The sequence below is a fragment of the Coenobita brevimanus genome, chromosome 24 (assembly GCF_032717465.1).
Source record: "Coenobita brevimanus isolate Jiangsu-jjx chromosome 24, ASM3271746v2, whole genome shotgun sequence".
Taxonomy (NCBI): domain Eukaryota; kingdom Metazoa; phylum Arthropoda; class Malacostraca; order Decapoda; family Coenobitidae; genus Coenobita; species Coenobita brevimanus.
In genome coordinates, this window is record NC_136977.1 from 14,464,064 (window position 1) to 14,486,951 (window position 22,888).

Consider the following 22,888-nt stretch of genomic DNA (forward strand, 5'->3'; position numbering starts at 1 on the left):
TTAGTTAGCACTGGGGGATGGCATCAATGGCTTTACTAATATCTATTGTTGTGAGAAGTGTGCATTGTGAGAATGTTGTGGAATTGATGCAGTCTGATGCTTGTTGTGTTAGATTAGTAAGTAAGGCATCTGCAGAGTGTAGTGCTCTAAATCCATGTTGTGAAGGAAGAAGGGGGACATGTGGTGTGACTTTGCTGAGAACAGGACATTCAGTTATTTTGGATGGTGTGCTAAAGAGTGTTCAGGGTCTGTGCAAAGAAGGGTGTGTTAGGTCCTTGTTTGGTTTAAGTATTGTGATAATTGTTTCATTTTTCCTAATACTGGTAATGCTACAGTGTGCATATGAGTAGTTGCTGATGTTTGTGAGGGTTTGGATGACTTGTGGTCTTAAATTTTTCAGATTTGGGCTGCTGATGCCATCCAGCCCTGAGCTTGTAGAGTTCTTTGTTTCCTTGATAATGTTATGTGTTTGTTCTGAAAAGGAGATTGCACTGTGGTAAAGTGGAAGGGATTGCCTATGCTAAGAGAACTTTTTTCAGACTCAGTGAGTGTTGGTGTCAAGTTACTTATGTTTGTGAAGGGGTTCATGAGAATGTTTTCTTGTTTTTCACAAGAAGGGATGTACTGGGTGTTAGGGGTGATGGTGATGTGGGTCTTGGAGGTGCTTGCTTGTGATTCTGTGGTGCTGTTAAATATTTTGAGAGAAGAGAGGAGTATGTGGAGTGATTATATGTTATTACAAAAGCATTCTGATTATCTGTTTTCTTTGTACTAATTTTGTTGATCTCTTTGTTTAGTTCTTGAAGATTTATGATGGTATCTTGTGTGTGCGTGTTTGGGACTGGGGAGTTGTGTTTAAATGAGTCTTGTCTTATGAAGTTGGCAGTCTCTGGTGTAGAGTTTGGGATGTAATGTTTTCTGTTGCCTTGCGGAAGGTTGTGTCTATCTGCACTAAGTACGTGTATGATGTTGCTGAACTAAAATGTGCCTCATAATGTCAGTGATGGGTGTGTTGCTTAGTATGCTGAAGTGTTGTTCTGTTTTTCCTCTTTTTTTTTTTTTTTAAGTTAGTAAGAAGGAACCGAAGGCTAGGAGCCCGCAAACATTTCCTTCCGAGAAAACAAAACAAAAACAATTCAAAAGTGAGCTAAATTCAAGATCTGTTCATTTCAAGATGCCTGGACACACTGCGTTTGAAAGACTGGAGATCATAGGAAGTAGGAAATACAGACAGAGGGAGACATTTCCAGAAATGACTTGTTGCATAAATGAAGGACTGGGAATAATTGTTAACTCTTGCACTAGAGAGTTGGACAGAAAAAGGATGAGAGTTTGTTGCTAGACAGGTGCTACGTGTGCATCACAGAGGTGGAGGGATGCAAGCACGCAGTTCAGAGAAGCAGTGATCATGGAAGTAATGGCAGAAAAGAGATAAAGATGCAACAGTGTGGCGAAGAGACAGAGGTTGAAGGGAGCCAGTAAGAGGAGGAGAGTGAATGAGACGAAAAGCCTTTGACTCCACCCTATTGAGAAGAGCTGTATGTGGGGAGCCTCCCCACACATAAGAGTTGTACTCTACACAGGGGCAAATAAAATCCGTGTATAAAGTCAACAACTGTGCACAGGTAAAGAAGGTAGAGTCGGCTTAGCACACCTAATCTGTCCAGTCTGCTACTGTTTTCTTGAAGTTTATGTCCAAGAGGTGTAACTGCTCTGGTCTGGATTGTTCAACTGCTACCATACTCTGTTTGCCATAACCATCTTGAAAGGGCTGGCTTCCTTAAAATTGTTTAGCGCACTGAAGTTGTATATAATGTACAGTTGCGGACGTCCCAAAAAGAAGCAACCCGTCCACCAGAGAGGTGGTGTAATGCTGCCCGCATCTGGTAATACTGATAGGGATGGAACTTCATCATCTTGCGTTCAGTCACTAAGACTAACCGAACGCGGTGATCACTGCCGTTGTGTGCAGTATTTGGTGGTAATATATTACATAGGCAATGTTCCACCAGAAAATATACTGATAATAATGTGTCATGATTATGGTCATTTTTTAAAATTATGTCACACAATACACCCTCTACATAATGGCAGTTATTATGAATGACATGGATTTCATGAGTGGTTTAGTTTCAAGTCATGAATCATGCAACAGTTAACAAAAATTCATCATATAAGTAATAGTTATCAGCTTCCCCACAACTATCAATGAACACAGAGATATTGTGACACCCTTCCTCCCTACCCATAACCTGACATTGGTAGACCTCTGCAATAGAAGCAAGTTCACTACATACAGCAGGCAGCTCCACAGGAGAAGGCAGGGTGGGGGTGGGGGACCCGGAAGACAGGAGATGGTACATGGGTAAGGAAGGGGGCAATAGTGATTGTGCAGTCTCATAAATCCAATGACGACTCAGACTCTCCCTCTAGTTCTACTACCGTTTGAGCCAGCCTTAAACCACCGGTCTAGCTGACATTGTTTCCTATGTCCTTGTCATGTTTTCTGTGCACTTTGTGCATTGTGGACTCTCTATTTGTATATGTGCATTATACTGTGGACTTTGTAAATATGTCTCTGCATACGAACATTATTTGGCTTAAAGGCCACATTATGGTCGATAGCCATTAATTAAAAGAAAGAAAACAGAAAATAGTGGTTGAACTGGGGGCAAGAGGAGAGGGGTGATTGGGTAGGGGACGGTGGACTTTGGCAGAAGACGAGCTACAGTGGGAGGAATAGATTACAAAATGATGACTGGACCAAACCATTGCTTCATGGAGACTATGGAATTTTACAGTCAGACCATGAAACATTATGCTGAAGTTGCCACGCGTTGTAATTGACCATCATTGTTTGTAACAATTCATGACACACTTTCCACTGGGTGGCTCAATACCCTTGTATTATGGGTACGGTGATTATTTGTTAGTGTGCAAATATATGTCGTGTCCCTACAGTTGTCAGAGGTTACAGCTGTTGTCACAGTGACTGGGAATTACTCATGTAGCCTATTACACAGTATCAGCATGGATAACGACTGATATCACAAACAGAGTAGGAACAGGCCTATGTAGATTTTTCTTTTATCACCAATAAATATGAACAGTCTAACAGTAATGATGGTGCTCATGGTTCTCATTAATATCTGTATGGCAGCGATGTAAAATAAAGGTGGATTTACTAAACCCAGGTTTATCTTATCGTTTTCTGTATGCTGTGTTTGGCTGTTGATTTTACACATTGCTGGTGGTCATTAGTTATATTTAAGTTCATACTGAGCAACTGTCGCATGACCCAAGCATTCCTTCACAAATACTTGATCCAATACTGGTGGAACAAGATTGTAATGTCTGTAGGTATCCAGTCTGAGCACATGCATATCACACTGACTATGCCATTAGTTACAGAAATCAATTATATTAAATGCAACCACACTTTATCTTCAGTGTGTTTTGTTATGCTAAACAAACGAGTAGCATTCACACTGTATGAAATTGACTGGCTAAAGATAAATACGAGGTCCACTGCCCAGCTCACGGAGAGTAACTACTGAGCCACACATCTCAGCAGTGTCCGAACATGGAGCTGCTGTCCTGGCTGAGTAACGGTGTATATTGCAATCCATTAACCCTTACACCGCGGGCATGTTTCCCAGTGTTTTGCGTCTCCAGCGGGGTTATTTGGGCTCCGACAGACTCTCAAAAAATATTTGCCAAAAATCAGTTATTAGTCCCAGAATATTAAAATTAAATATGCATAGGGCACATACCTTCAGCTTTCTCCTGGGATGTTTGTTGAGCCTTCGTCGATTACCGTAGGACTTGTGGAGACCTCTGAAGTTGGGTAACGAAGTCTCCACTTTACACTTCCCGACAACCCGTAATATGATTACCACAGCCAAATATTAACACTATAAACACTACTCTATGATTATCAAGCAGTTTGGGATCCATACTCCAAATAAAAACCACTGTGAAAGCAATGAAAATTACGAGCGCGTATGATCTTCCCACTTGCGCTAGTTCGCTGTTGGTATTCTGTCATTTATTATTCATAAAACCCCTCACACTTTATATTTCTATTACTATATAACACTTATATATATCTATAGTCTTTATCCATAAGTTTCCTTCAGTAGTATTAGTTTATTGTCACTGTAGGGATTCAATTTCTTTCAGTAAAATACGCAGCATTCACTTTCTCGTCCTGTATACAGGTAAACCCTTAATTCACGCGAACTTTTTTCACGCGATTTCGGTTAACCACGAATTTTTCGTACAATAATTAAAACATAAAATTATAGTATTCAAATAAGTAATTTCAATATACAAGAGAAATAAATAAAATATAAAAAATGCCTACCTGCTGACCGTGTGCATACATATATGTATGTGTGTGTGGAAGGTCGGTCTACCACGCACCACACAGTCAGTTTGAATCTGACGGTTGAATCATGCGTGACTCAAGAATCGGTATTTTTGGCTTATTTTTCTGCCTTCCAGTGATTGCTTGCCTTGTCTGCCAACATGAGGCCTAAGTGTAGTGCTAGTGATGCATGTGGTAACACACCAAAGCGGGCTGGTAACGTGGTGTCACTGACAAAGTTAAAGTGTTGGACAAACTTCAAGGAGGAATGTTGGTGACAATTCTCAGTCAGGCCGATTCCCTGTCATTTATTTACATACCAGTTTATTTAGCAAGTACAGTACACTAGTTTTTTACTTATATGAGTTATAAAATCCCCCTGAAAATTAGTTATTAAAGTATTAATTAATCAATAATAAGTATATTAACAGAATGACGGGGAATTGTCCATGTTTTGACGGTGAATTGACTTGATGGTGAATTGTCTCAGAACCGTATGTTTGGGGTGAGTCAACTGTTCATACAACAAAGAAGGAGAACGTAGCATACGGGAGACAGTGAGGGCTAGTGGACCAGACTGTGCTGAAGTGTCTCCACCTACGCCTGTGAATTGTCTTGGAACCGCATGTTTGAGGTGAATGAGTCAATTGTTCATACAATAAAGAAGGCAGAATGTAGCATACGGGAGGCAGTGAGGGCTAGTGCACCAGACTGCTGAAGTGTCTCCAGCTACGCCTGTGCTTGTCAGGTTTCAGTTTTAAATTTCTTACATTTTTGTTGTTTTTAATACTTTATGCTAGTTTATAAGGTGTATGTAGTGCATAAACAGTATTATTCAGATGTAATATACTTACAGACATGCGTAATTATGTGCACACAAGGGCAGAACATATATGCGAATTTACCACATACGCGAAGGGTCAGGGAACCTAACCCTCACATGAATTAAGGGCTTACCTGTACTAGCACTGAGAGTGAATGCCACTTTCACCTTCACTCTCATAACTCATAGTATTCAGACATGCTAGAGTGAAACTTTCACTTTCATTACTCCTAGGGTATATACTCGTATTCTTATAATACTACTCATTTACATTTCTATTTATGTTCTCTATTTTATTTACGTTATTTACATTTCTATTTTATTTACACTGTGTTATGCACTGTCACTTGAAGTAACTTATAAAACTATTTTCCATTGTTCACGTATATTTACATTCATTACTTTCACTTGTTGTTTACACATTATTTACAATTCCACTTGCACTGTTTTACTCAATAGAAAGATCGTAGTCACTCTTTTATCAATTGTCAGCCCTTTACCTCTTTCCACACGAGGTTTAGTAGGGGGTAAAGGTCACAGGGCCCTTTGCATGGGGGTGAAAAGTCCCTGAAGTTAGCAAGAGCAAACAGACATACCTTCACACTGGAAGATGAGAGTGAACTGATAAGGGTGGGCCGGGGTGGTGGCCTACCTAGGGAAATGCATTACTGCCAACGTTAGCCTCTTGACAGCAGCCAATATATAGCAGTGAAATGATTGGCAGGAAATATAGACAATACATTATAAATTAGGTAGTTCCAGGTGAATGTAAATATCACTTAGGCTTCTCCCTTCCCTCCTTATATGTATATTTATTACGAAAATAGATTATACGGCATATTTCAAGGGGAAATAAACAGCGAAAATTAGCAAACGAGTGCACGTGAGGTGTTGTCAGGTGATAATTAGCCAATTCCAGGTGTATGGCACTCTCACTTACCTTTTTTCTTTCTTGTATATATTATTTGGTATAAGAGTAGGGCATAGGGCTTATTTCAATGGATGAAATCAGTGAAAAATTCCAGGGAAGATTTACTTCGCATAGCACGGCCGGGCAGGCGAGAGGATAGGGTAATGGAGGGGGGGTAGGGAGGGGAGTCAAGAACAGGGAGAAATGGCTAAATTGTCAACAATGGATGGGAGTACAGATGAGATTAGGAGTGCTGACTAGTGTTGGACACTGACAGTACTGATAGATGATACAAGCCACCACTTGAAAGCCCGGGTGAATTCAAAATAACACAGAATCACAAAAGTGACGCCTCGCAGTATGATCCCTTGCTGCCAAGCGTCACAAAAGTGACGCCCCGCGGTTAAGGGGTTAAAGAAGACAGGTGAATCATTGTCGCTGTTGTATAAACAAGTGTGAGTGATCCGCTGTTCATGGCGTAGCAGTCATTACAGCTATCTCCCCCTCCCCCACCCACCCATGTCTGAGTGAACGCAGTTGTCAGGAAGAGGAAGAGGTGGACGGTGAACTGGATACTGAGGTTGTGAATCAGATTGCTAACAGTTACAGGTCCTTCATACCATGATATACTCTAATCAGTAAAGGGTTTACAGTAATCAGACATAAAGATCCTGTAATAGAGCTGGTAAGGCATCTCTCCACCCACCTAATAGCCCACCCCAGTTTCACCACCTATGTTCTGGGACCCAGTCTATCCCCCCTGGTAAATCATGTTTTCACTTACAGCGGTGCCATTCAGATATTAACAAGAACCATAAGCTTGAATCCCTACTGTTAACGATTATTAATTGTAGACATGTAGAGAGGATGGAGAATGAAAGACTGACTAAGAGGGTGTATGTAGGTGAGGTGGAGGGAGGGAGAGGGAGGGGTAGACCGAGGATGAGGTGGAGGGATGGAGTTGAGAGGTATATGAGGGAGGGGGGGGTGAGTTGGGGGGAGGGGAGTCAAATGGTGGGTGACAGAGTGACTTGGAGGCGTTTTGTCTGCGGCCACCCTTTGCGGGATTAGGGCGTCGGGCTATAGATAGATAGATAGAAGAAAAACTTTCTCCCTCCCCCTCAACTGGTTTCGATATCATAGTCGGTATTTATAATGTAACTATGTAAAGGCAGCAAAAATAGCTCACAGTACAGGTGTGACAACAAACATTCTAGTGGCGTTTCATATATCACCATGTGACGACATAGTCATCACCATACACTAATAATGAAGGGTTTGTGTAATGTGCCACCCCATGGGGAGTAGGCTGTCCTATAGACGATAAAACAAAACATGCTGGTAGATTGCGTAAGGTGCAAAGTCTGCACAATGGTTAACGGCCTGACTCTAATTCCATAATCAATGTTAAACTATAGTTGTTTAGGCACCATGTCAACGAATCATTTATCCATCCCATCCTAGCTTCCAGCCGCAGTCCACTCTCCCCTACAACATCACTCGTCTACTGTTGAGCCCCCCATTCCCCCAGTCAGACCTACATTGCCCCCTCCTCCTGTCTCCCACGCCCCCCACCCTACCTCCTCCCATGGCGCCACCTGTTATGAAACTGCGTCAATGAAAGTGGTCTACCAGAATCAGGTTCACAGTCAGGGAGAAGGGGGGTCTCAGTAATTTTCTGATTATTATGATAGGTGCTGGAGCTCATATAATATCATAATGGCTCATATGCTGCCCGTTGACAAAATGTTGTATGGTTCGTAATCTTTGTCAAAAGTCACTTACAAAACCTGTGTATTTCATGTGAATAAAATATGAATATGTATGATGTGAAATTACAGGTCTCCCTCGTTTTACGATTGGTATGCGTTCCTAGAAAGGCAATTGTAAACCGAAATATCGTAAAGCGAAATTAAGGTTTAATGGGAAAAATAGGGATGCGTTCCTGGACTCATGTATAAGGAACCCAAGACCCATACAAGTGATCTAATATCCAATAATAATGATGATGTTTTATGTATTGTAGTGCAACTGAATCACATATGTATGTACATTTGCAAACATAAAGACATGAAATAGCAAAAACATGAAATACAGCTGTACTGTATTGTAATGTACGGTTATGTACCCTCCTGCTGTACTGTAGCTCCGTCCACCCTTAGTCGGTCCCCCCCGAGGCAGAAGGACATAATGCCTTAATGTCTCCTCCGATGCTAGGAGACATCCTGGGCCAAAGCCCATCACTCGTCAACACAAGAGGTGGAGAGGGAGGAAGCAGGGGTGGTGGAGGTTTGGGTGGCAGGGGTGCATGAATCAGGAGAATGAGAGGTGGTGGAGGTGGAGGTTTGGGCGGGTATGCCATGCAACTCTCAGCTGATCTGCCTGTGAGCACGGGATTTCCACATGTCCAATCGTAAATGCAAGGGAGCTCAATTGTAAAATGAACACTTGGTACTAAAGAATAAGGATCATAAATGCGAAATATCGTAAAACGATACAGTGTAAAACGAGGGAGACCTGAATTTTAATATCATATTCACAAAACATTGTCATTTTCAGTATATTGCCAGGTGGGACATTGTTTGTAAACCACTGTTAATTTCGCACAGCAGCAATGATCACACTCTTCCGTTCATCCGTGCGTCCGAACCTATCAGTGTTACCAGATGCGGAGAGCATTACACCACCTCGCTGGTGGACGTGGTGTTTCTGTTTGATATGTCCGCAACTGTACCTTTATTCTGAGTTCATTTTGGGATTGAGAAGGGCCTTGCTGTGAAACCTGGCAAGACAGCTCTTCCTATCATCTCATGAATGATATTTTTGGCTAGAAAAGTTGGAGACTTCCGCAAAGGCTCTGACACTGGTTTTGGACTGACTAAGTGGAAGCCTGCAGACCCAACTCTAAGCTTGGCATCTTCACTACAGGCTGGCCCCTGGTCATTTTCAGCAGGTAGTGTAAAAAATTATGACATCTTTCAGGCCTTAGGCACTCTGTGGCACAAGGTGTGTTAGATGCATAAATGGTGCTCGTAAGCCTTGAATCTGTCCTGCAGCCTGCCATCTGTCATCTGATCTTGACAGCTCTTGGTGTCATGGTGGATATGGTAAAGAACCCTGAGACACTCAGATGATTGGTACTGTACATAGAACAATTCAATATAATTCAGTAAATCCAATATAATTCAATAATGTCCAAAATGACCCCTAACATGGGGTTACCATCCACTTGGGACACTACTTTGGAGGTCCCAGCCGGAAGGTTAAGTACTATAGTTCTAGAGTGGTGTCCAAAAAGGGTCTCAGCAGATGTGACCCAGCAACAGGCAGTCTGTAAGACAAGGTAAGACTCAGGGCACTGATGAACATCCCCACACACCAACACCCCAGAGTGTGCAATCACAAGACTGCAGTCCCACAGGTGGCATCCAAGGGGGAGTTAAGATCAGACACCAAAGGTTCACTAAATACAAAGCACTCTGCAATGTAAATAAAACAGAATTAGTTACCCTTTTAAGTGATGACTCACCTTATCAGTTACAGTACAAGTCCCATTATTCGGCATCTATGGGACCAGGATGATGCCGAGAAATTAGATTTGCCGAATAATCAAAAACCTACCCAATCAGTACCTTAAATATATTGGTGAACACTTATCACCACTTATGGTACGGTATTACAACTGTGTTTGGAGAGAGTACTGTATACTGTACAATACTGCAATCAATACAGTACTATACCTGATCTGAAATATATATATATATTAGTGAACATATACAAGGGTAATGACACAGTAGGCCTACAAGTCAGATAACACTTCCTGGATGGCCGAAATGATACGGAATATTACCCACCAGCTCAGTACATCACTTGTATTGGTGAACTCATCACTACTTATATTATTACAAATATGTTTGGAGTGAGTACTGTATACAGTACTTTTTCCAAACAAAATAAAATAGTCGGAAAATTGCATAAAATAAAGGGATCTGAACTGGTAAGGTCTTTCTGATGAAAGTCATAAATTAAATTTAGCACTCACTCTTTTGTTCGTTTTTTTTTTTTTTTTTTTACATGTGAAAGGAGAGTACTGATGGAAACAGTAATGTATTCCATGAACCCCATAATAACCTCCGACATTGAACAACCCTTGAAAGTACCGATGTCGAGTTAGTGAGCTATGGAAAAACTGTGAACAATTATGGGAATGGAACGAAGGTCACTGGTATGTTTACACGACTCTATGCTACGATTCCAAGCAGTCAGGGGGTCAGTTAATCTCAGATGTTTTCGCCAAGTTGGTAAATGCACAGTAACTTTATCAATTCTCCAGTCAATCATAGCGAATCATAGCATGGGTTTAGGGAGCTAAATAACACATTTCTGGGTGCGCCAGACGATTATCTTCACATCTTATAAGAAAATGGAAGAAATTAAATCCCTTTCTGAGTACGTAAAGTTCTTCCATTCTTCTGAAATCAATTTATTTTTCTTAAAGATGGGAAGATAATCGTCTGGCTCACCTAGCAATGTGTTATTTAGCTTCCTAAACCCATGCTATGATTAGCTATGAGTCACGGAAAGATTGATAAAGTTACGGTGTATTTACCAAATGGGTGAAAACATCTGAGATTAACCGACCGCCTAACTGCTTGGAATCGTAGCGTAAACATACCACTGACCTTCGTTCCCTCCCCATAATTGTTCAGTTTTCTTTATAGCTCACACTAACTTAACATCTCTGACATCGGTACTGTAAAAGGTTGTTCAGTGCCGGAGGTTATTAAAGGATTAATGGGATATATTACTGTTTGCATCAATGCTCTCTCTTTCACGTTACGCACAAAAACAAACAAAAGAATGAGCACTAAATGTACGTTTAACTTTCATCAGAGAGACCTTAGCAATTCATATTCCTCCAGTTTATTTTTAAGTATTTTTCTGACTTTAGGTTAGGTTAGGTTTGGTTAAATTATAAGGTACAGTTAAACTCGGTTAGGTTAGGTTCAGTTAAACAGGACAGTCCCTTCCACCATTATGCTGAGGAATAAAAATACTAGAGCTGTCACAGCCGTACAGCTAAAAACAACGGGGAAACTGATTTAACAAGCAACATTTATTTATGGGTAATGCATTACAGTGTCAGTAGTTCATGGGCTACTCAATTACCGGTAAGTCATTTTCAGGAAGGCATCAAGAATGAAAGAATTTCAAGAATTAGCGTGGGGGCTTGGAACGTAACCCACCCTAATTTGGTGGGGGTGGTTACTGTAGTGTATGATACTGTGCAATATTGTAATCAATACAGTACTATACCTGAATCTGAATAAAAATATAGAAATTAGTGAACATACAGAAGTGTAATGAAACATTAGGCCTACAAGCCACAGATAACACTTCCTAGACTGCCGAGATGATTCCGGACATCTGCCGAACAATCAATGATTTTCGTAAATGGGACTATTTCTCAAAACTGCCGAAATGTCGGATCTACCTAACAATCAGCTGCCGAATAATAGGACTTTTACTGTAAAGAGAAATGGTACCCAACAATGCACAAACCATGCGGATGCAGACATAAGCAAAATATAAGAAAACAGTTGAGTGAGCATACATACAACTAAAGGCCCCATGAAAGAATCACAAAGTTTATGCATGGCAAGCAAAGGCATGAAGCCATCACAGGACACAGATGGTTTCTGTTGTGGCATCACTTCCTGGAGCAGCCTTTAGATTTTCCTGAAACTCTAAGGCTGCTTCCATATTACAATGTCATTGGAGTTTCAGCACTTTTCTCCTCAACTCTGGTCATGTTGATATTTCTCTTCACTAACTGTTACCTTTGAGTGTACCAGTTCATGGAATCTGAGATGTGTTTCCTTGGTAGCTGTAACAACCAACTAGTTACAAACTGAAAATACATTAAATTATTTCAGCTGCAACTCACCTGGACACTGTGGATGGAGTCCCCGCCTTGGTAGCAGCGACTTCATTTAAGGAATCTAAAGTGCGACTCTGAGTCAAATGAAGTCTGCCTCCTGTTAGACCACTACTTCTGAATGAAGCAAACTCACTAAACTCTTCTTCCCCACTGGCCATTCTCAAGTTTTCTGACACACTGCCATTCTGTAACATTAAACAGCCACAAATAAAACTGTAATTACTATGACTAATATACAGTATTAAAAGAATACACAAGCTTCAAGACTACATACAGTACTGTATTTTAATGCATGTTCCATTACATTACCACCTTTTTTTTTTTCTTTCACAAACTTGGATAATGTGTACAATAATATACTGTAAATGTACAATTGTGACTGCTGTAATTAGTTATGTGTAATCAGTTTTGTCCAGTACAATACAGTACTGGATAATTCATGTCCTCTTAGCCAAAATGCATATACTGTACTTTACAACCAAAATTTAGAATGTTTTCACACCATTTTGTATCATATAGAAAATGCTCAAATATCTCTAACAGTTTGATTACTCAGAAAACTAGCGCATTTCAAGAGGCAACTGGAGTTTTTGTGATCAAGTAATGGTTCTAACAACAAAAGCCATTCAACTACCCTTTGATATCCTGAAAAACAGAAGATAAGCCATGGGCTCTTGTACTTTGAAAGTTATAATAAAAGACTGGCTGTGTACTATTATCAGCGTTAGTTCTTAAAAAAGTATATATATCATTACCCGAAACACTGTTGGCCTGCTCACTGCAAAAACCAATACATGCAATATACTGTTCATAGGAGCATGAAGCAAAATGTTTACACCTTAATTATTATAGATGATCATCAATCTTTTGTCATTCTACCGTTAGCTTTCAGTATTATTATTGAATTGGCATGCTGGCAGACAGTGCTGCAGTAATAGTGACAGTCATCACTACTGCACATCTCAAGCATGATCTGCTCCTTGTCTCACATAGGTGTTTTTACTGTTATAATATTGTATTTTTATTTATTATTATTTTTTTTTATGTGTCCGACTCTGGGCATAGGCTTCACAGCCTGCTATCAAGGCCCAGCAGTCCTCCTACATACCATACACCTCTACATGTCACCACTTCGGTGCTAACACCCACCGTCCATATTGAATACATGCTAGGGCTGTCTCATACAGGACTGGTGTATTGATATTAGCGGGGGTATTTTTACGACATGTCGGCGGGTCTTCTGGTAGATCAGTAAAGCCTGATTTAATGAAATTCAAATCCTTAAACTGTTCCCTGCCCCAGCCGGGATTCGAACCTGGGTCCGTTAGGACTGCAGGCCACGTCTCTACCGATTGAGCCACTGCCAATTGCTTTACTTCTGTTGATTTACTATTACATATATAAAGTCATCATACAAGTTGTGTGGATTTGACTGACACGGATCTGACTTGTACAGCAACCAAAAATTGTGCCCTTAATGTGTTAATATTTAGCCAGCTTGTGCAGGCTGAGCCTGGTGAAACCCTCCCCTCCAACGACCCTCCAACACTTCAGATTTGGTGAGCAGTGACATATAACCAGAAAGCCTCATCCTACAGTGCATTGTACCACCTCATTACAGTTCCTGACCTGCATCTCTCTCTCCATGATGGTCTTGACTGTGCTATTTATAATGTGCATTCCAAGTCCTGGCTTTGTGTGTGTATTTACCTACTTGTATTCTACAGGATTTGAGCTAAGCTCGTGCTGTCCCACCTCCAATGATATAATTATCCAACTTTGCTTTGAAAGCATGAATATTTTTTGCACAAACTACATTTTCATTCAAATATTTAATTTGGTTATACTTTTGTTAGGAAAGCTTTATTTTCCTACATTACCTGAGCAGGTTGGTCTCTTTAATTTAACCCGCCCCGTCCCGTCGAAGTATGGGTACGTTGCAACATTTTGCATTTGCCAGTCCCGACGACGTACTGGTACGTCGTGCAATTGCAAGGTCCCTAATTTGCACAATTTTCAATTTTCACTCGTGATTTTTCGTAAGTATACACAGGACACCTTCCTCTATTCCTCTACAAGATGCCAAGCAGGGACAATGCCTTACACTGCATAACCTCCCCCCTCCCCCCCTCACGCCATTGTCTCAGCAATTCACCTGTTACCAGTGACCTGGCCAGTAAAGACATTCAGGGCCAGAGTGATTCCCCAATTGATGATAATGTGGAGGACAAAGTTTACATAGCAACAGAGGAAGAAACAGTCAGAAATAATGATCAGGTAATGTGGCAAAAGAAGGTCAGGTATGGTGATGAGTTAGTGAGTGAAACAATGCTTATAATGCCTATATTACTGTTTGAAAACCAATATACTCTCGTACTACACATAAATTCGTACCAAGTAAATAAATAAATACCGTTTATGAGTGGTGTGAAATAGTTACCCTCCCATAGAACTCGTTTTCTTTGGTGCCAGCATGTTAGAAAACCCAGTCAGGTAAGGAGGTACTGGTACCTGGATCGAGTATTTTAAACCTCAGGTGAGCGATTTCTCTATGAATTTTCGATGTTTCTCACCAAAAGCGGAGGTTTTAGCAAAAAAAAAAAAAAAAAAAAAAAATCGAAAATACCTCGGGATTGGGGGGTGTCAGAGGTGCGAAATAGCTCGGGACGTGACGGGTTAAAAATATGTCCTCTCGTTCTCCTCCCATCCCTTTTGGTATAATCTTCTCTATCAGTGTTCTCTATACCATGCATACACTTAAACCTCATTATCATATCCTAATTCTCCTCTTTCCTGTAATGCTGTCAATTTCAACCTTTTCAATCACTCTTCATACTGCAAATCCCTGTAGCTTGGTATTATTTTAGTAGCTGCTCTTTCCACCTTCTTTCCTTTACTTACATGTTTCTTTAAGTGGGGAGACCACATCACAGCTGCATATTTCAGTCTTGGTCTGACCATTATCATTATCAATTATCTAGCATTTCCTCACTCATATAATTAAATGCTGTTCTTATGTTCATCAACTGATTTTATGCACACTAGTAATCTTATCTGTGTGCTTCTCTGGCAATAATCTTTGCTGCCTTTCTCCTAAGTAGCTTTGTTGATATCTTTGTTTCCCAATTTGTAATCCCAATTTGGCCATCTCTTACTTATGCCCTTCTCAATTAAATCACACTTACTAGTGTTAAAATCAATGATTCCCAATTTGTAATCTCAATTTGGTCATCTCTTACTTATGCCCATTTCAGTTAAATTACACTTACTAGTGTTAAAATCAGTCTTCCATAACTGATTCCACTCATGTTGCTGATCAAAAACTTCCTGCAGCTCTCTACAACAATTTTCATCAACAATTTTCTTCATGATTTTAACATCATCAGTAAACATACTCATATATAACTGAACTTCACTGAGTATATAATTTACATATATCAGGAACATATGGGGGCTAAAGCTGCTCCTTGGGACACTTAACTTATCACTTCCTTCCGTACTGAAAACTTGTCTCTAATCATAGTTCTTGTCTGTCTTCCGATAAGGTAACTCCTCATCCATTTCAGTAAAACACCATCTATGCCACCATTATTTTTTATTGTCAAATCAACCTCTCATGTGGTAATCTATCAAATGCTTTCCTGAAATTCAAATAAATACAATCCAACCACCAATCTCATTCCTGTAACACATTACAGTAATAACTCTATCATAAAAACTAAGCAAGTTTGTGATACATGAACTACCTTCTCTGAAACCAAAAAGCCAAGAGGTTATTATCTTGTTTTTCTTTAACCCTTTGGCTACTGCAGACGATTTTGGCACAGCCCCCTTTGAGAGGCATTTTTACAACCAAAAATGAAAACGCTTTTCCAGTGCTTTTGATTGGTGTCATAAGTTTATGCATACATACAGTTTTTGTATCTAGCATTAGAACTGCTTGAAAGTTGAAAGTTTTGTCAAAATTGATTTTTTTATTAAATAAAATTACATTTCAAAAAATTCATTAAAAATATTAATATTGGAGTGTATGTAGTCTAATTCATACTAAAGGCTGCAAATTACCCATGCTTTATTGTGTTACAGCTACAAAAGCATACTGCCAATGTTTCCATGGATAATAAAGATGTGTTTTTCCAAAAATAAAATGATGACTTCCTGGCAAACTAAACAATAAAAAGTATAATCGTAATGGGATCACATTCTATCATGTTCCTTGAAAAATAGAAACTATCCATGTTTTATTGTGTTACAGACACAAATGTATACGGCCAAAGTTTCCATGGAAAATAATTGTGAAAAAAAAAAAAAAAAAAATATATGACTTCTTGGCAAATCTAAACAATCATAAATATAATTGTAATGGGATCACATTCTATCACGTTCCCTGAAAACTAGAAATAATGTAACTACAGTTTATCTACCCCATCTAACATTGATATACCCTCTTGTACACCTTCTGAGTGTGATATATCTTGAAACAGGGGATAAGGCACAGCGCAGGTTTATTGATACATTCATTGCAAAGATATGAAGTTTGCTTTCTTTTACACTGTCCCTTACCTTCCAGCTTACATTTTGAAGACTCAATACTGCACACACAACAGTTTGGCTTCTGTTCCTTGTTTTCAAATTTGGATACAAAATGCTTACAAAATGCTTAGCTAACTTATCCAGTATGATGATAAGCAAGAAGTGGAAGGAGAATATAAGAGAGTATGGAACAGTGGGTACAAGGATTGTATGGATGAGGATGAATGTAGGTATACAAGCATGGGCGATTGTGTATGTGTATGCCCCAACAGAGGATCGAGTGGCAAGAGTGAAAGATGAGTTTTGGGCGAGAGTAGAAGCAAGTATGGACAAGTTTGAGAGGAGCGAGAAAGTGCTGTTGATTGGAGACATGAATGGCAAAGTTGGGAATGTACGAGTGGATGGAATGGTTGGTCAATGGGGTGTGCCAGCCGAAGTAGATGGGAATGGTAGTGCTTTGGTGGACATCTGTGCTTGTAAGGCGTTGGCAATAGCCAACACCTACTTTCGTCATAAGATGATCCACTGGTATACATAGAGAGTGATGAGGAGGATGGATGGTGAACTTGTTGAACGAAAGGCAATGATAGACTACGTGTGTGTGGATGAGCGAATGAGAAGACAAGTGTTGGATGCAAGAGTGTGGAGAGGGTGGGGGAATGGAGTCTCGGACCATCACTTAGTGATGGCCAAGGTAGAGATGCAAAGAAAGTGGTTGAGGTGACGAAGGGGAAGACAGGAGGAAGCAGCTCCTGTGAGAAGAGTGGAGAAATTGCAAGATAGTGAGAAAATGACAGAGTATAAGAGCATAGTGGAAGAAAGATTGGGAAGGTATGAGTTAGAGCAGATGGAAGGGGTGGAAGACGTATGTAAGATATTCACGGAAGAGATAGGTGCAGCGTGTGAGGCGGTTTGTGGAGTGAGGAGGAGATTAAAGGGTGTGCAAGGGACAGCATGGTGGAACGATGAGGTGAACCGAGCTGTGGAACAAAAGAAGAAGGCATATAGTGAATGGTTGACGAGTAAAGGTAGGGGAGAATATGAGAGAGAGAAGAGAGAGGTATATGTGAGCAGGAGAAGGGAGGTTAAGAGACTGGTGAAAGAGAGTAAGAAGCAAGCGGATGAAGAGTTTGGGAAGAATCTGAGTGTGAAATGGAGGGAGAGTAAGAAATTGTTTTGGAAGGAGGTAAAGAAAGTACGGCAGTGTGAAAGGGGAAATAGTAGGGAAGTGAAAGATAGGAATAATAGATTGCTGGTGGAGAAGAGAGAGAAATTGATGAGATGGAAGGAGCACTTTGAGGATTCATTGAATGTAGAGAGTGAAAGCAGTGTGAGTATAAGTGGTTGGGGAATGGCTGGGAGAAGAAGAGATGAGAGGAGGGAGGAAGAGATCAGTAGGGCGGAAGTAGTGGAAGTGATGAAGAAGATTAAGTTGGGAAAGGCCCCAGGAATTGATGGAGTGTGTGGTGAAATGCTTAGGTATAGGGGTGAGATTGTTGTGGAGTGGATATGGAAGTTGTGTAGATTGCCTTGGGAAGAGGGAAGGGTTCCAGAGGACTGGAAATCAGGTATAATTGTTCCTTTATACAAAGGAAAAGGGGAGAGAGAAGTATGTGGTAACCATAGGGGTATTTGCCTTCTTAGTGTGACTGGTAAAATATATGGTAGAATACTCATTGATAGGGTTAGGCATATGACAGAGGAGCTAGTTGGAGAAGAACAAGGGGGATTTAGGAAGGGAAAAGGGTGTGTAGATCAGATATTTGTTCTAAGATGTTTAGTAGAGAAGTATCTAGAGAAGGGAAGGAAAGTGTATGCTGCCTTCATGGACTTGGAGAAAGCTTATGACAGAATAGATAGGCAAGGTATGTGGAAGGTATTAAGAATATATGGAGTCGAGGGGAAACTGTTGAGTGCTGTGAAGAGTATGTATGAGGGAGCTAGGGCTATGGTGCGAATGGATGGTGAGCTGAGTGAGTTCTTTGATCTCAGTGTGGGACTGAAATAGGGTTCTGTGATGTCTCCATGGCTGTTTAACATATATATGGATGGGGTTGTAAAGGAGGTGCAAGGTAGGGCAGTGGTTGTGGGGCTGGCACTAATGAATAAGGGTGAGATGTGGAAGCTTCCGGTGTTGCTGTTTGCTGATGATACAATATTGTTGAGTGAAGATGAATGGGAGTTGCAAGGTTTGGTGAATGAATTTGGGACAGTGTGTAGGAGGAAGAATCTGAAAGTTAATGTAAACAAAAGTAAAGTTATGGTGTTTGAGAGGAATGAAGTCACAGAGTGTGCAGTGAGGTTGGATGGTGAGGATATGGAGAATGTGAGTGCATTCAAGTACTTGGGTAGTGTGATGAGTAACAATGGAACTTTGGGGGATGAAGTGCATGAAAGGGCACAGCAGGGAAGGAAGGTTGTTGGTACACTGAAAGCAGTGATGAGAAATAGGGAGGTGAGTATGGAAGTTAAGAAGTCACTGCATGATAGTATTGTGATCCCTACCCTGACATATGGAAGCGAGGCATAGACCTTGCAAGAGGGGAACAAGTCAAGAGTGAGAGCAGTGGAAATGAGTTACTTGAGAGGAGCATGTGGAGTGATGTGGAGGGACAGGTTGACGAATGAAGAAGTGAAGGAACGTTGTGAGGTAGATGTGGATGTGGTTGAGAAGATCAGGAGAAATACACTGAGGTGGTCTGGACATGTGGAGAGAATGGAGAATGAAAGACTGACTAAGAGGGTGTATGTAGGTGAGGTGGAGGGAGGGAGAGGGAGGGGTAGACCGAGGATGAGGTGGAGGGATGGAGTTGAGAGGTATATGAGGGAGGGGGGGGGGAGTTGGGGGGAGGGTAGTCAAATGGTGGGTGACAGAGCGACTTGGAGGCGTTTTGTCTGCGGCCACCCTTTGCGGGATTAGGGCGTCGGGCTATAGATAGATAGATAGAACTTATCCAGTCTTCCAATTTCTGGGGCATCATCACAGTGGTTTACCTCTAATCACACTTGAGAGCTGTGTATGACAGAGGGGAAAAAACACCGCTCTTCCATGCTTGGCCTATGCCTAAAAACGATCTTTATCACCCACGTACACTTTTTTTCTAGTATAAACTCCAACAGAATGAGCTGCAATAACTTGCATATATATATACCTGTATACCTCCAACAGACAGATTATATGTGAAAAACAATGAGACAATGATAATGGATAGAAACACCTGCTCAGACCCCAGCAGAAAACATTAGTATTTCATATATTGGCGTTTTATTCTGGCGTTGCACGTATACTGACGGTTAGCTGTATGCATTGATCTTGATGTTATTTAGATAACTAGCATATTACCTGAAGAAGGTAAAAAAAAAAGGGTCCATGACAGAAGAACTCGAATGCGTAGGTGGTTAGCCACGAGTTGAGGCAGGTTGGATGTTTAGAGTGCTGCCACCCGATGCTGGTGGCAGCTAGAGCAACTAGCATCACAGCTACGCTCAGGCGAGAGTGGCAGATATAAGAAACTCATACTTTTTTTATCATTTTTTCACACACTCTACAAACAATACTTGTAAGAGACACTGGTCTATAGTGTAATGGCTCCTCCCTGCTGCCACTCATATATGATGATATTATATTTGCTCCCTTCGAATCCCTTAGCAAACCTCCTTCCATTTGATAATACTTTATTATCTCATATACTGGCTTAAATAACTTCAGTACATCCCCTGATTACCCAACCAGAAATGTTATAAGGTCCCATGGCTTTGGTTACATCAGTATTTTTCATCAACTCCAAAAGTACGTGTCATGTCTCCATGGTTGTTCTGTACATGGATGGGGTAATAAAAGAGGTACAAGGTAGGGTAGTGGATGTTGGAGTGGCCCTAGTGAGAGAGGGTAGTGTTTGGAAACTCCCTGTACTGTTGTTTGCAGATGATACTGTGTTGTTGAGTGAAGATGAAGGGGAGCTGCAAGGCTTGGTGGATGAGTTTGGGAGAGTGTGTAAGAAATGGAATCTAAAGGTGAATGTAGGGAAGAGTAAAGTGATGGTCTTTGAGAGAGGTGAAGTCAGTGAATGTACAGCGAGGCTGGATGGTGAGGAATTGGAAAATGTGAGTACGTTTAAGTACAGTACTTGGGTAGTGTGATGAGTAAGGATGGAGGTTTGGAGGGTGAAGTGATTGAAAGGGTACAGCAGGGAAGAAAGGTTGCTGGTTCTTTGAAAGCAGTGATAAGAAACAGGGAAGTGAGCATGGAAGTGAAAAAATTACTAGATGACAGTATTGTGATACCAACTCTAACATATGGAAGTGAAGCTTGGATGTTGTTTGGAAGGACACAAGTCAAGAGTGAGAGCAGTGGAAATGAGTTATTTAAGAGGAGCCTGTGGAGTCACATGAAGAGACAGGCTGACAAATGAGGATATAAAAGAGCGTTGTGGTGTGGATGTGGATGTGATAAGATGCGTTATGAGGAATACACTGAGGTGTTTTGGCCATGTGGAGAGGATGGAGGGTGAAAGACTGACGAAGAGAGTTTATGTGAGTGAGGTGGAGGGGGGGAGAGGGAGAGGGAGAGGGGAGAAGAGGATGAGATGGAGGGATGGGGTGGAGAGGAATATGAGAGGGGGGGGGGTGAGTTGGGAGCAGGGCAGTGAAATGGCGGGGGACAGGGCGACGTGGAGGCGATTTGTTTGTGGCCATCCCGAATGGGATTGAGGCGTCTGGCAATAGATTGATTGATAGATTTTATTTACCACATTCTCACAACTTATTTCCAATCTCTGAAAATTCTCTTCCTTAACAAATGCTGTTTGGAATTTCTTATTCATAATCTTAAACATGTCTTCTCTTTCATATTCTTTATCATCATCTTTTATTCTTACAATTCTGTCTTTAATTTTCATTTTACTGTTTATGTACAGTACCTGTAAAACAGTTGTGGATCACTTCCACAATTAGCTATTACTGTATATTCTTTTGATATTTAGCTGATACTTCTCTTCTAATCCTCAAAGGATCATTTCTAAAACTGTATCTCTCACAAGCAGATTTTCTCTTAGATTTCCGCGCCATATTCCAAGCTTTGTTCCTCTTTTCCACTGCTGCTCTACATCTATCATTAAACCATTCTTTTTCCATCTCCAATTAAGCTCCATATTTAGGAACATATTTACTAACACCCTCAGTTTATGTTTCCTTAAACTGGAAGTATTTATTTTCCACATACTGTACTTTGTTTCCTTAAACTCTCTCCAATCATTGTCCCCAAATTATTTTCTCAAAACATTACAATCAGCTTTGCTATAACTGTACTGTACTTATTTTCTTTATGTATTTTTATTAATATATATATGGATGGGGTTGTAAAGGAGGTGCAGGGTAGGGCAGTGGATGTGGGGGTGGCCCTAATGAATGAGGGTGAGATTTGGAAGCTTCCGGTGTTGGTGTTTGCTGATGATACAGTATTGTTGAGTGAAGATGAATGGGAGTTGCAATGTTTGGTGAATGAATTTGGGACAGTGTGTAGGAGGAGGAAGCTGAAAGTTAATGTAAACAAAAGGAAAGTTATGGTGTTTGAGAGGAATGAAGTCACAGAGTGTGCAGTGAGATTGGATGGTGAGGATATGGAGAATGTGAGTGCATTCAAGTACTTGGGTAGTGTGATGAGTAAGGATGGAACTTTGGGGGATGAAGTACGTGAAAGGGTACAGCAGGGAAGAAAGGTTGTTGGTACACTGAAAGCAGTGATGAGAAATAGGGAGGTGAGTATGGAAGTTAAGAAGTCACTGCATGATGGTATTGTGATCCCTACCCTGACATATGGAAGCGAGGCGTGGACCTTGCAAAAGGGGAACAAGTCAAGAGTGAGAGCAGTGGAAATGAGTTACTTGAGAGGAGCATGTGGAGTGACGTGGAGGGACAGGTTGACGAATGAAGAAGTGAAGGAACGTTGTGGGGTAGATGTGGATGTGGTTGAAAAGATTAGGAGAAATACACTGAGGTGGTTTGGACATGTGGAGAGAATGGAGAATGAAAGACTGACTAAGAGGGTGTATGTAGGTGAGGTGGAGGGAGGGAGAGGGAGAGGTAGACCGAGGATGAGGTGGAGGGATGGAGTTGAGAGGTATATGAGGGAGGGGGGGGGTGAGTTGGGGGGAGGGGAGTCAAATGGTGGGTGACAGAGTGACTTGGAGGGGTTTTGTCTGCGGCCACCCTTTGCAGGATTAGGGCGTCGGGCTATAGATAGATAGAGATAGATAGATTTTTATTTCATCTTCTTCCTAGTCTATTACCTTAAGTTCATTTAGTGTATGATTA

At 40.9% G+C, this 22,888-nt stretch overlaps 1 protein-coding gene across 5 annotated transcripts in view; it reads right to left on the reverse strand.

Annotated features, from left to right (window-relative positions):
* Positions 1–22,888, reverse strand: part of Khc-73 (Kinesin heavy chain 73) — a 1,251,394-nt gene that overhangs the window by 160,030 nt on the left and 1,068,476 nt on the right. For all 5 annotated transcript variants that reach the window (XM_080267622.1, XM_080267621.1, XM_080267623.1 and 2 more), the window contains one exon: positions 12,050–12,228. In XM_080267622.1, the coding sequence (XP_080123748.1) occupies positions 12,050–12,228 (179 nt within the window). The remainder of the gene's footprint in view (positions 1–12,049; positions 12,229–22,888) is intronic.